At 38.2% G+C, this 14,335-nt stretch overlaps 2 protein-coding genes across 4 annotated transcripts; one reads left to right on the forward strand and one right to left on the reverse strand.

The window, feature by feature from the left end:
* Positions 1-2,470, forward strand: HSBP1L1 (heat shock factor binding protein 1 like 1; the record flags this gene model as incomplete). The annotated part of the gene is made up of 4 exons (XM_009277197.1): positions 1-70; positions 1,233-1,327; positions 1,506-1,585; positions 2,343-2,470. Coding segments are annotated over 4 exons (264 nt in total), but the record flags the coding sequence as incomplete, so codon positions are not given.
* A 3,325-nt stretch (positions 2,471-5,795) lies between these two features.
* Positions 5,796-14,309, reverse strand: TXNL4A (thioredoxin like 4A). 3 transcript variants are annotated; one of them, XM_019471505.1, is made up of 5 exons: positions 14,080-14,168; positions 12,852-12,929; positions 7,820-7,848; positions 7,051-7,154; positions 5,796-6,356 (listed from the first exon to the last, which is right to left on the reverse strand). In XM_019471505.1, exons 3-5 carry the CDS (start codon positions 7,844-7,846, stop codon positions 6,185-6,187), a joined length of 303 nt encoding a protein of 100 aa, XP_019327050.1. In that variant the 5' UTR covers positions 7,847-7,848; positions 12,852-12,929; positions 14,080-14,168; the 3' UTR covers positions 5,796-6,184. The 3 variants fall into 3 exon arrangements, with proteins under 3 accessions (XP_019327050.1, XP_019327051.1, XP_009275467.1); XM_019471506.1 differs by lacking the exon at positions 7,820-7,848; XM_009277192.1 differs by lacking the exons at positions 7,820-7,848; positions 12,852-12,929 and having other exon boundaries at positions 14,080-14,309.
* Positions 14,310-14,335: the final 26 nt, after the last annotated feature.

Genomic DNA, 14,335 nt, shown 5'->3' on the forward strand with positions numbered 1-14,335 from the left:
CAGGCGGAAAATCTGCTGCATCAGCTGCAAGAGAATTTTCAAGCTCTGACTGAAAAGATAACGCTGAGAAATATCCTCTTCCGAAGCCGGGCCACTAGCTCCGCGGGAGAGGCGTCGTGCTCTACGGCCCCGCTTCCTCCGCTGGACCGGGCTTGGTGTCCCCCCGGCGCGCTGATGTAGCGAGGGGCTTTGCTTTTTAACATCGGGATGCGCTTTTCTCCTAAACATCAAATTAAGCTATAATGGTTGACGTTCTTAAACGCCTGTGATGCAAAGACAGGTGAATTGCCCCCCAAGCCCGCTTATTTTTCCCTTACTAAGAAGGAAATCCTAAAAAAAGGTGTTACTAAAAGTAGCATCAACTCCCAGTGAGCTGGTCTCTGTGCGGCAATTCTTGCTTTCAAGTAAAATACGCAACAAATTATGCGTAAAGATTCTGAAGGCACATTAAAAAAGCAACCATCTTCAAAAATGCCACTGAAATCAGTGTAGCACTGCATGTCGTTGCTTTAAAAGCAACCGTTAGCCTCCCGAGCGTGGGAAGGTGAGCCCTCAAAAAGAGAAATTAAGACCTGAAGGGGCTCCGAGCTTTCTCATTAGATGTATTTACGGAAACTACCTCTGCTTTCTGAAACTGTGAATTTATTAAATTTTCCATTTTCTTCTGAAACTTGACCTTTCAGGAAGCGGCGGCTTTAGTGTAAGAGAAGAAGAATGTTTTAGCAACCTGATTGTGTAGGTATCACCTAAAATAGTTCCTCGGCAAGAAAACAATCTCTTACGCAGAAAATACTCCAATTCACTCATGGGCGTGCAGGAAGGCATTTGAAAATATTTACAACTTGAATGCTTCTCTGTTGCAAGAGAAAGTGGGATTGTCTTGTAACTATACAACTTTGTGCATGCTTCACCGAATGTTTTAGTAACCTGATTGTGTAGGTATCACCTAAAATAGTTCCTCGGCAAGAAAACAATCTCTTACGCAGAAAATACTCCAATTCACTCATGGGCGTGCAGGAAGGCATTTGAAAATATTTACAACTTGAATGCTTCTCTGTTGCAAGAGAAAGTGGGATTGTCTTGTAACTATACAACTTTGTGCATGCTTCACCTTGCGTTAAACATAGACTAAGTAAGGGGCTGAGACACCTGGAAGAAAGCTTCTTGTTATTCTCACAGAAGGAAAAAAACTATTAAGTTACATTATTCTTAAGTTATCTTTAACTTTTTACTGGAAGAAATGGGCGAGCGCATTGATGACCTTGAGAAGCATGTTGCTGACCTGATGACAGAGGCTGGGATAGAAAACACCGATGAAGAGTTGAGAGTAAAGAAACTTAATTTTCACTGTATGTATTTCCACTTAGTTTTGCACTATGGACAGCACCTAGCATGAAAATATTGTTTATATAGTTATCATACCTGCATTTCCTCAGATTTATAGAGTATACTGAGATTATTTCTTTTTTAAATATTTAAAATGACCTTGGATTTCTTTTTGCCAGGAGCCAAAGAATGCTACCGGTTTTTCTAAAGAAAAACTGGAGCTTGATGCATCTGTTCCACCGAGTGCCACATACAAGGGGTAGCACAAACCAATTCTGAATATGTAAACTGAGGCTGTACATTTGTAATAAAATGCGTGTGGCTTAAAGCACTCCCGCCCACCATTCCATCCCTCAGGTGTGCTAACCTAGCTGACTGAGAATTCTCACTGGTATAAAATTTATGTACATCTGCTTTTAAACCTGCTTCAGCTTCCCAACATGGCTCAGAGCACGCCTCTTCGATACACTCACCCCGCACACAGCAGTTGTTTTGTTCTTGCAGCAGTAAGATGGGGGATGGAAAGAGCAAGGATAACTTTTAGTAGTATTGTCAAACACTCTGTAATATAAAATCATGCTACGGTTCAGGGTTGCGTGCGAGATTTTATATCGCTATCTGTTGCAAATGCCACCCCCCCGTCCTGATGGATACCTTAGTCAGTGTTCTTGGTATTTACGAGACAGCATTGCTTCCGTGTTCTGTGGGTGCGGGTGATGTCGTCTTCCTGGTGTTACACGCTTTCCTGATTCAAACTGAGACACATCAATTATTTTTGTCATTTAGAGACTGCCTACCCAGTGAAAGACAGGAACACCTGTAAATATATTGAAGTAATTTAGGCAACTATTCGTTCTGATGCCTTTTTTGTGATAAGCCATGTAGTAATTTTCAGAAATACAGAAAGACAATCCATGAAGATGTATTTAACTGTACAGAGAACTTCCTATTTTTATGCTGAATCACATTCATGAATAATTAAACCACTAACCTACTTATTCACTGTTTCTTTGCAGCACTGAAATGAGGACGTGACCAAGAAAGATAAAGGGAGAACAGCACCGCACTGAATCTGGGAGTTTACAATCAGTGTCACTAGTCACAAAAAGCGTCAGTGAAAACAAACACACTTGCATCATGTCACAACAGAATCTCAAATTTATTTTTTTTTTTTTTTAAACTATTTCAAAAGGAGAAAAAGTAGAAAGCTGGGTTTACTTGTCTAAATGGGACACTATTTCCTGTAATTGGGAAAGAACTACTAGTTTCAGGTTGAATCTGGGAGTTTACAATCAGTGTCACTAGTCACAAAAAGCGTCAGTGAAAACAAACACACTTGCATCATGTCACAACAGAATCTCAAATTTATTTATTTATTTTTTTTAAACTATTGCCCCAGGAAAAAAAGTAGAAAGCTGGGTTTACTTGTCTAAATGGGACACTATTTCCTGTAATTGGGAAAGAACTACTAGTTTCAGGGGAGGCAAAACCACTATTTTGGACAGAAAACTATATCCTATGTAGTGAACTTACCCAGTCGCAAACTTTTTCAATGTATGAAAATGTATGTCATTTATTTTAATAATATTAAAATTTTCAACGTATTTCTTTGTTGCCTTTTTAACTTAAATGTTCTCAGAATAGTAAGATCCTTCTATGACAAAACTTTTCCATTTGCTTGTGCCATTTTGATGCTGCTTTAAATCTTTTACATTACAAAATAACATCTTATTTGACGTTATTACAAAGGTGCCTTTGCAAAACTTCATAGGTCCAATGAACATAAACTGTTCTGCACTGAAAGCAACGGCAGTATTTGCAGAGATTACAGCTGTTCAGCTGTTACTCTTTCCACAAGCCCACCCAAAGCTGTGCACACCTGCACAGGTGACATCATCCAGGTATGCATACTGTGCCAATTTCAGTTCTTCAACATTAGCCATTTTGATGAAAGAGCCTAAAGACTTTGAGATAGATAGGAATTCTAGTTACCAAACATGTCCCAAACAAGACGTGCCAGAGTCAAAGAAAACAGGACATCTGCACTAAGTTTAAGGTTCTTGTACACCAAAACATTGGCCCTTCTGGCAGGAAAGATTTTGTTTGAAACTTAACCGGAACCTCTTACAACAAATGCAGAAATTGAAGCATTACCAGGTAAATAGAATACCTCAGCTAATGCAGGATAACAGGACATCCACTAAGTTTAAGGTTCTTGTACACCAAAACATTGGCCCTTCTGGCAGGAAAGATTTTGTTTGAAACCGGAACCTCTTACAACAAATGCAGAAATTGAAGCATTACCAGGTAAATAGAATACCTCACCTCATGAAGGATAAATATGCTTTTTAAAACTTTGGCAGGTGTTAATACTTGTCATCTCTTATAGATTTTTCAGCAATTAATATCAATTAATTATCATTTAATTACCAATTGTCAATTAATATCATTGATTAATATAAAGAAAACATGCTAATCAATGCTTTAATCAGTGTAGATTTGCAAGCAATGTCAAACTGGGGGGAGAGGGTGCTATGCTAGAGGACAGGCTGGAGAAATGGGCCAACAGGAACCTCATGAAGTTCAAAGGCAAATGCCAAGCCTCACCCCTAAGGATGGAGATTCCTCAGCCTTTCTGGAAAGCCTGTTCTGCTGCTTGAGCACCCTCATAGTTGAAAAAAAGAGTTCCTTGCATCTGGCTGGAATTTCCTGTCTTCTGGCTTGTGTCTATTAGCTCTCTCGTGTAAAACACCTCCAACAAGAGTCTAACTGTTCCCCATGCTCAGCCATGGGGTAGTTGTAAGCCAGAAAGCAAGCCTTAGCCTTTTCTTAAGGCTGAACCAATAGAATTCTCTCAAAGCCTCGTATGCTTTGTGCTCCACCGTATCTTGGTGGCTCTCTGTTTAACTGCCGCATAACAATGTATTTCTTGAACTGGGGAGCCCCAAAAAAGACACAGTATTCTGGGTGTGGTCTGACAGGAGTTGAGTAGAAGGGAATGACCTGCTGGCTCTGCTGGTGCTAATACTGAGCAGTGTGTGGCTGCAGCCTTTGTTGCCAGGGCACCCTGCTGACTTTCAGCTCCTCCACCAGACCCCACTCCTTTCCTGCGAAGCTGCATGCCAGCCAGCCCCTCACAACTGCACCGCAGCATAAGCTTACCCTCTCCTAGGGGCGAGGCTTGGCATTTGCCTTTGAACTTCATGAGGTTCCTGTTGGCCCATTTCTCCAGCCTGTCCTCTAGCATAGCACCCTCTCCCCCCAGTTTGACATTGCTTGCAAATCTACACTGATTAAAGCATTGATTAGCATGTTTTCTTTATATTAATCAATGATATTAATTGACAATTGGTAATTAAATGATAATTGATATTAATTGCTGAAGAATCTGTAAGAGATGACAAGTATTAACACCTGCCAAAGTTTTAAAAAGCATATTTATCCTTCATTAGCTGGATGACAAGTTTAACACCTGCCAAAGTTTTAAAAAGCATATTTATCCTTCATTAGCTGAGGTATTCTATTTACCTGGTAATGCTTCAATTTCTGCATTTGTTGTAAGAGGTTCCTGTTAAGTTTCAAACAAAATCTTTCCTGCCAAAAGGGCCAATACTCAACACTGGACAGTCCTGAGCAACCTGATCAAGTGGGACCTACTTTGGGAGGCTGGACTAGACCTCCAATGGTCCCTTCCAACATAAATTATTCCATAATTAATAACCACTGTAAACCAGGTCAATTTAATTTTACTTTCTTTACTCATTCTAAATCCTCTAAAACACCCAGATGGTAAAAAAGCATATTCCACTTTGTCTTGTGACAAACTGGACCAGAAGTACAGGTATCTCCTCTCTGCGTAGTCTGGCTTGTTTTTTCTTAATCCTGTAAATATGCATGTGTCAGTTTAAAAAAAAAAAACAAAACCAAAAACCCACACAACACTGGCTCCATTACTGCAGAACAAAAGTTGTCAGAAACGCAAATGGAAACTTCAAAAGCCATGCCACAGTGGAATCCAATCCAAGTCTCATGAGTATATGTGCATTTTAGTATACCTTTAGGCAAACTGGAGGTCAAATGAGAGAAAGCGCAGCTCATCCTTTCTTCAACTGTTGACTGTGCAGCCAGCTCCAGAACTCCAATTACCCTTTGGCACTGCAGAATCTACTAAGTACTTCAGACTGAGTACTGTGTGCATAATCACCGTGAAAAAGAAGTCCATCGCCACAAGTCAATTAACTTGTTGGGGAGGGAAGTCATGGAAGGTATTTTCTCCAAGTTCTGCTAAATATTAATAAATGCACTTTAGTGTTTTCTTCCTATTTTTAGTGGATACAGAACACCAAGATACTATGCAAGGAAATCCTGACAGAAGTGATAAGCCTTCATCTTCAACATGACGACTTTGCATCCAATTACATTTGTTTTCATTCTCAAATTTAATTATCTAAAGAAAATTGAGGTAAATAAGTGAAACTCATTTTATTCTTTTAAAAAAGCTATCGTATAGTTTTCCCACATATTTGTGTAACAAAAGCAAACAGAAACAGTTGAAAAGTTTTTCTGCAAACAGGCTTTTTGTGTACAAAAATACATCATGCCCAAAGGACAACACAAAGTCTTTAAAAAATAAAAATAAAAAAACAATCCAAAATTAATCTCTAGTATAACTGCAGTCAGACAGTTCCAGGCTTTGTGTCTTTTACTTTTCCAAACGGAATTCAAACCTTTTAAATAATTCAAAATATGCTCGAAGTTGAAGGATTTGTAGGGTTTTTTTTGTTTTTTATATATATATGTACACAACAATAAATTTAAGTGGACATAGGGTTAAAAAAAAGGCAGCCCCAAAGAAATGTCAGTATCTGTATTTAGTGGAATAATCTTTTGGCGATACCACCAAACCTCGACCTTTGCGGGCTCCTCTATAAACAGTTTCTATAATGTCAATCATCTCTTGCTTATCTTCCATTGCCCAGTTGATCTTGTTGTTATTACCTGTACCTAAATCAATCATGATGTGTTTGTTTCTTTAAAGGGAGAGAAAAAAAACCAGACAAGTTAATATGGTATTATAACTCAGAAAGAAACTTTATATCCCCCACAAGAATGCTTTGTAGGATTCAAAAGAAGCCCTTATAACATAAACAGGCTTGCAAAATACGCCTCAAAGAAAGAGTACCCACTCCTGCCACTAAAGTTGACATTTTACTGCCTATTTCTAAAGCTAGAACAAACACTGCAAACATGCCCCCAAGATTGCTACTCAGTACAATTATCCTTCAGCATATTCCTCATTGTTTGTATTTCTTTCCCACTACTGTCTAACACCAGACGGAGTTCCACGCTTGCCAGTAGCACATTTTAGCTCATCAATGTAGACACCTTAGCTCCAAAAAAACTTAATACTTTGAGTATATCTTTAAAGCAAGTTTGACAAGCTTGGCTGCTGTATTACTGCAATATTCTATATAGGGAGTTTCAGATTTAAAACTAAAGACAATGGATAATAAAAACAGTTTTCACTATCACTAATTTTTACTCTATTATCAAAACAGCTACTTGGAAAACAAGCCATTTTCCTATTTAATCAGTTTATTCTTTTGTAGAGCAATGAAAAGACAAGCATCAGTATGCTAACATGCATTTAGAAATGATCTACTGAGACACTGTATTTGACACACAAAAAATTTAGCTGAGTTACATTCTAGAACCATCATGTACCTGAAGAAAAACATGACGGTACAGGGATCGTACAACTCGTACATCTTGTTGAAGTCTGGTACTTCAGTGATATCCACAAGATAAATAACAGCAAAGTTTTTTACCTGAACAGAAGAAAACAGGAATTATAAAAGCAATATATATTACCAAGCCCTTGATTATTTGTATTACCAATTAAAAGGCATAAGCTTTCATTATTGCAACATTTATTTTCCAAAATATTAAGTCATAAAATCACAGTAAACAGTCTTGCCATTATTTTTAACCACAACGACGAATTATCATGGAAAATATTTTTAAAAATAGCCAAGATGCTCATTTCACATCCAGTATCAACTGGAAAGATACTATGCTAAATCAACATCCAGAGAACCAAATGCCCTTTATATGCAACTGAGACCTCACAGTGATGTGCACAGCTCTAAATGAGTAACTGCTTTGTGCAAGCCAAGCTGACACATTTTGCCTCTGTCATCAGCTGCTTATAGACTTCAGAAAACTAACGATCTAAAAATGCCCTGGTGCATGCCTCCAAGTGTTCTTCCCCTCTAAACCATCTAATTTGTTTAACAAGGCTCATTAAATGAAAATAAAACTGATAATAAGAAAAACTGATAGCTTTTTTGAGAGGTATAGAGCTAAAACAGGAGCTTAAAAATTTAATTGATAATGAAAAAAAGACCTTGATGAGAAGCTATTCTCTGGGCAATTCCGGTACAATAGGCTTTCACTTCACAGTTACTGAATTAAATGCAAAAGAATCCCTCACCTTTAATGTCATAGTTAATGTCTTCATTCCTGAAAGAAAACCATGTCACATTTTTGTTTCCTAGACGTAGCATATTTCACCTTAAGTAGAATTAGGGGATGTTTTAGTTTCCAAACTTAGCTCATACATGTACAGTAGCAGTTACACACACACGCATTAAAATATGTCAGTAGGCATCTAAATTACACAAACCTTTAACTGTAAGGTATATTATCAAATACTCATGCATTATACCATGAACACACAACCTTGACCCCCATCCTTACTTACATACAAATACAATTTTGTTCCTTCCCATTTGACTACGCAAGATTACCAGTCTAAGGTAACACATGTGGTCTAAGATTTACGACAAACTCACTGTTTGTCGCAGTACTTCCCACTTGTTAATTTTGCTACCAAACATCTAGAAATGCTACAATGAGTATAATTTCTGCTTGATATAAAGATGTTTTATTTTAGTCCACAAAACAGGATTAGACTGTACCAGAAAAATATTATATATAGTGTACCCTGTACTTAAATATCCTAGTGGGCACTTTAATTGAGAAAGTGAGGAAATGTTTGTTTACAAAAGAGCAGACGCACACAGTAAATTTCTGCTTCAAGACAGTTTCTAAATTATAAAAAATAATCACACTTCAGAAATGTAAATAAGTATTGGCAGGGAAGAAAGTAAAATTTCTTCTGGAGTGAAACAGCATTTAAATAGTTTTTACTGTGCTTTTATGGAGCCAGTTACAATCCTAGACTCTGTCAACAATCTAATGAAAACATCCCATTTAAGCCATGTTTCAAAACAGGCAAGAGGTAAAGCCTTGAAAACCCAAGTTAGTCATAATATCAAACTCTAATGCCCTCTGAAGTGACCATTCATGCCCATTTCAATTTTATATGAAAGGTTTCTAAGGAACTTAATGGGATGTTCAGAGTCAACAATTTAGCTGAGAAGTGACTGAAGTTACTCCCTGGTTAGCCTTAGGAGGCATGAGACAATTGTTTGTTTGTTTTTTAAAAAAAACAACAAAACAAAACCTGAAGAGCCATTTTCGTTTTCTCCTATCATTTCTTCTTCCATCCTGCTGACATTTTTAGCATCAGCAGCACAGCTTCGCCATGTGGGGAAATTTCTACACCACATTCTGCAATTCCGACAAACTAAACATAATCTTTGAACAAGTGTTTAATTTGGAGATTAGAAAATGTTTTTAAGTTAAACCAAGCATTAATACAACATTCTTAGGACCTGCTTTGTTCACTGAAAGATTAGTGCAAGGAGATTGTATGTCACACCAGCAGACCACTACAAAAACACTGCTAAAACAAAATTTTACTTCCAAGAACTATGTACTCCACACAGTACTGGAACAACAAAACTTTTAAAGTTAGTTTGACATTATATACATTTAATTTAGTTGAGCTGTTGGAGAACCAGAAATGCTTGTCACTAGCAATGAACATCAACAGCCTGAGATTTTAGAAAACGGAACCAGAGTTAACGAATGCATTAGCTTATCTTCTGAAGGTCAGATACTATTCAAGTCTTAAATAAGTTATTGCATATATCTTACTCAAAAGGACTGGATCACTCAAATCACCTTTGCACAGCATATATGCAAGTTATCACCGCAATCCAGGTATCTCAGACATTAACTGAATCTTCCTTCTCCTACATGGGAATGAAAGCACAGCTACCTACTTTATAGAAGTGAAACTGATGACAGTCACCTGCTCAAAAGCTTCTATGAAGCCTAAAGCAGACCTCAGAGCTAGATACGGACTCTCAAATTTGAATTCAGAACTTTAAAAGTGGCTCTGTTCTTTCCCCCTTGCTTTCTTAATTTCAAATCTGACAAGATTACCGCTCCAAAACCACTTAGCTTGCAAGTGCACTGAATAAGGATGTGTTTTGTTGAGTTTGGACACTGGCTGCCAAGGTTGCCCATGACATGGGCCTTGCCATGCAACACTCCAATCTACATAGCAGCAGGAGGTTGGGATTCAGGCCTAAGAATGAACTAGATAAAAACATGGGTAAGAGGCTAAATATGGAAAGGGTGATGCAGAAGCACTGCAGTGGCCATAATATCTACCGTTTAGTGGCCATGCCAGACTGGGCAGGCTTGTCACTGAGAGGCATTTTATTTCAACACAAGATGAGCCCTGCAGAACTAATCAAATGTGTCTCTCTCCGCACAGTATTGCCCAGTTTTACAGCCTGAAGAAGCACTTACCGTCTCAAACACAGTATTGGAATACAGCAGTACAGAGCCAGTTTCACAGCAGTACAGAGCAGCATCTGAGCTGGCTTCACACACAGCCAGCTCTAATTCACAAGGCTTTAGCTCAGGCTTCATTTTAAGCAAAAGCAATTGAAGTATTTCTGGATTCAGGCTGGTACGGATGCAGGAGTTGATCTATACTTGAGCTAGTAAGTCTATGGAGACAAACCAATCCCTATCCATTGGGACGTGAATCCATCCCCCAGACAGAGTTGTCAGTTCAAAAACTACATTCCGATATAGAACAAGCTTCGCTATCATTTCAAGGCAGTGGTTGCCAAGAAGTTTTTTTTTCTGGCTTTTGACTTATAACTGGGGATACAGTATGGATACTTCAGAACAAGAATTAAATACAACTCTGAGCAAACAAACCACACTAAATAAAAGCAGTTGCAGTTGAAACAATTGAGACTACATTGAGATTGTTAATGTAAACCAAAATTTTACTGTCCAGACAATAGGCAAAAAACTTTGTGGTATTTTAGAAGTTGAATACATAACACAAATTTATTCTGAAAGTACTTAACCTCATAACATACACTAAAATATAGTAAATTTGTTGCAGTAAGTCAGCTGCTTTCGGGGGGGGGTGGGGTGGGGTGGAAACCCTCTAGTGATAGACCTCCTTTTGGATAGGTCCACACTTGTTCAACACCTGAAGATAAAAACATTTTCAGCAGAAAAACAAGACAGATACTAACTTTTGAAAGTATTTATTTCTGACACTCTGACTTCCTTTATCCATCTTTCAATTCAAAGCTTTCTCTGTTTTACCAGGCCATTGTAGCTGCTGTCCATGGGGACAGAATGGAGTAGGAAACTAAAAGTCAAACAGCAGCATGGATTCAAAATTTTATCAGACTTACTTTCATGGGTTGGGCATCCATTTTGGTTGGGGTCCCCCCCCGCCTTAATTACTGTAGCTTCACAGATTAGTCTACGTTACTCAACGTGCATATACAAAAACCAAAAGTACATTATTGCCTAGCCACAGTTACAGGCTATTTTAATACTTCACAGAACTGTATCTGCTTGGGTGGACTACTATTAAATCTTTAAACGGAATGGCTCAAGACTATAAAGCAGAGGAATCTACAGGACCTTTAACATCAGATACAGATTCTGTATCCTATCTTGATCAAGACCACACACTTAGCTGGTAAATAGGAAACACAGATGTAGGAAAAATCATATGCCAGATGAAATAAATCTCATTTGTCCTCCAAAGTTCTCCCTCCTGACTTTCTTCATTAACAATGTCATTCCAAAAAAAATTCATGCATTCCTACAAGATGAGATTGCCACAACAATATGATCAATGACTAAGAACAACGGCAATAATCGTGAAGTTTCTTTAAATTTCTGTTAGGGGTAAGTAATACTCTTCTTTTTTTTTGTTAAGATTTCAGCTCCCTTTAAGAAGCAAATCTCACAGCCACACATTACCTTATGGCCCAAAGTCCATACAGCAAATACCTAAGGAAATCTGAGACAAGATCTCAGATTCCATCTTCTCATCTTCCTAACCAGTTTCTAGACAATGTTTTTTATGTTTAGATGTCTTTATGGACAAGGAAATCACAGGAAAAAAAAAATACAGGAACTGAGAGGAGCTTTTGCAACAAATCATTCAAGTTGAAGGCAGCTAGCAGACTTGCATTACTGAACTGAAAGAGGCTGCAAACACAGTAAGTACAAACTTCAGAGTCTGTACTGTCAATACTTATTTGAATTTTTTTTCTTGCTAATTGTGCTGTAAGCTTAGGTGATAAATTTATAGGAGAAAAGAGAAAAACATTATACTGCTCATAGCAATACTTACAGCCAACAATTCTGAAAACTATAGACATGGATTAGCTTTGCTCAACTTTAATTACAAACACCAGTAACTACAATACCAGTATGGTTTTTTTATAGCTCCTTCTTACCCCGCCCCCCCCCCCCTTTCTTTTCTTCTCTCACTTTTCATGTAACCTTAACAGAAAGGCAGAGGTACAGCTAACCTTTGAGCAAAAGCCACAGCTATTCACACTTCTGATTACGGTTAAATAAATGCAAAACATTTGAACAATCGTCCCTAAACCCACATTGACCCAATACAACCTATTGGTTAAAGTGACCTGGTTTCACAAGAGGTTATCTGATTTACAGTATTCAGTCTCAGACAAATAATGGTTTTAAAATATTTCTTAAAAAAGGGGTATTAAAGTAATTTAGCAGCCAAAGCCCTGCATTTCAGGGGATGGGTTTTTATAATTGTGAACCTCCTTTAAAAAAAAAAAAACAAAACAAAACAAGTCTATTTTTAAAAAAGGTGTTCCAGAGGAATTTTATGAAACTCAATTCTTAGATGTTTGGTTGAAACCCTGACAAAGCAAAAATCTAACATCTTACAATCATCATTTGTTTTGAAATGGCTGCTTTTTCATGTAACACTGGGGAGAAAAACCAGTCAACTGTAAGTGGAGTACATTTCAGTGAAAATAATCTGCTTTGTATTTTCATATAGTGTTCTAGTTTCTTTTTCCCCCAAAAGATTCAAACCGAAAAAATCCTGTTTTCCTATTATAAAGTACAGATGAATACTACTGCTACCCAAAAATACGCTGCAGACTAAAATAATATTGCACCATGGTATCAAATGTAAAATATGGCTACATTTTCTTCAAATGTAGCATGCAATTACAGCATGTTAACATTCTGTATTACTCTCTAGTATAAACACCTGTACAATTTGAACTTTTACTCACTCTTTAAAACAGCAGAGATCCAAACATGGCTTGTAAGCAAGAGGATGAGGAAGGATCTCCCCCTTTAATCTGCCATTTCTGCAGAGGGAGATTTTTAAGTAAGAAGTTACATTGTTCTTTCTTTCCCCAGTCACCATTAACTGCCAATACGTCTGCCAAATTGCCAAGCATCCTGCCAAAAGTTGATACTAACAGTATCTGAGCATAACAGTCCCACCACCTTAAACACAAAATTACTAAGTTAAACCATGTCACAATTCCTTACTGTATTCCATTACGTCTCAATATTTGGCTATAGGTATAGATCTTTCATTGTAGGGATTTTAGAGACAGAAGTTCATTTGGTTTAAGATAACATTAAAAGAGAAAGGAGTACACCAAGAAAAGAACTCTGTATTAAGTTATGCAGTATGCACACAATTTTACATGAAGATAACCGACTCCTGTTCCTACCCAAGTTACCATTTCTGGATCAGATTTTTTTGCTTCATTTTCTATGTGGCTCATTTAAAGAAGAGCTGTCAATTTTCTACATCTATCACTACACAAAACCTTTACCAAATACATGAAAAGATAAATTATAGGTGATTGCATATGTTAACAGTCTATTTTTTCTTCAGAATCTATCTTTATTAAGTGAGTGACCAGCTGTCAGCAGGCATTGAGTTTCCATCTGAAAACAGCTTCAGAGCTTGGCTCCTAAAATTTAATTCAGGCCATGCAATTCAATGGAATGTCATCTGTCTCCACGAGGAATATTACTGATATATTAATCAACACCGTCCTGTACATTTTAGGATCTTACCATTTTTAAGAGTCAAAATGAAAGTAACTTTACAAGTTATTCAAATGGAAATCGGAAGCTACTCTACATTCTGATGTGACATTCTGTGACAGCGCTGCATTACCTAGAGCCACAGCAGTCCTACCACCAAGCACTTGTTTCTGCTTGAACGCTGATGTTCATTAAACGATGGATTATTAACAGGCAACGATTCTGATTTCAGAACTCGCAACACTCTTTTCACCCCATTAAACACCACAAACATCAGGACAGTCGATGACTTTAGGAGGCACTCACGAAAGCAAACCAGCCAGCTTTCTCGCTGCCTCCTAGACCAGGAATACTTCTCCAGAAACCGAGTTATAACCTGCCTCAGGCTTCGTATACGCCATTTGAAACACTGAGCGCAGAAAGCGACCGTCTCACGTTACAGCTCCAGTGTACCTTCTCAGCAATGCTGTATAAGACTTCATCCATTTTCATGCAGGTCGGGTCCCAGTCGTGCCCAAAGCGGATGACCACGACTCGGTCCTCTTCCGAGAGGATGGCCTGGTCCACCTGCCAGCCGTTGTGCAAGTGCGGCAACATGTACGACATCCTGAAGGGCGGGTGGCGGGCCTGCGGGACGACACCGACCACCCGAGAGCTGACAGCCCGGCCTGCCCTCGCACGGCGCCGCCAGCCCCCAGCGGAGACACAC

Source organism: Aptenodytes forsteri, unplaced genomic scaffold, assembly GCF_000699145.1.
Source record: "Aptenodytes forsteri isolate BGI_AS27 unplaced genomic scaffold, ASM69914v1 Scaffold338, whole genome shotgun sequence".
Lineage (NCBI taxonomy): Eukaryota > Metazoa > Chordata > Aves > Sphenisciformes > Spheniscidae > Aptenodytes > Aptenodytes forsteri.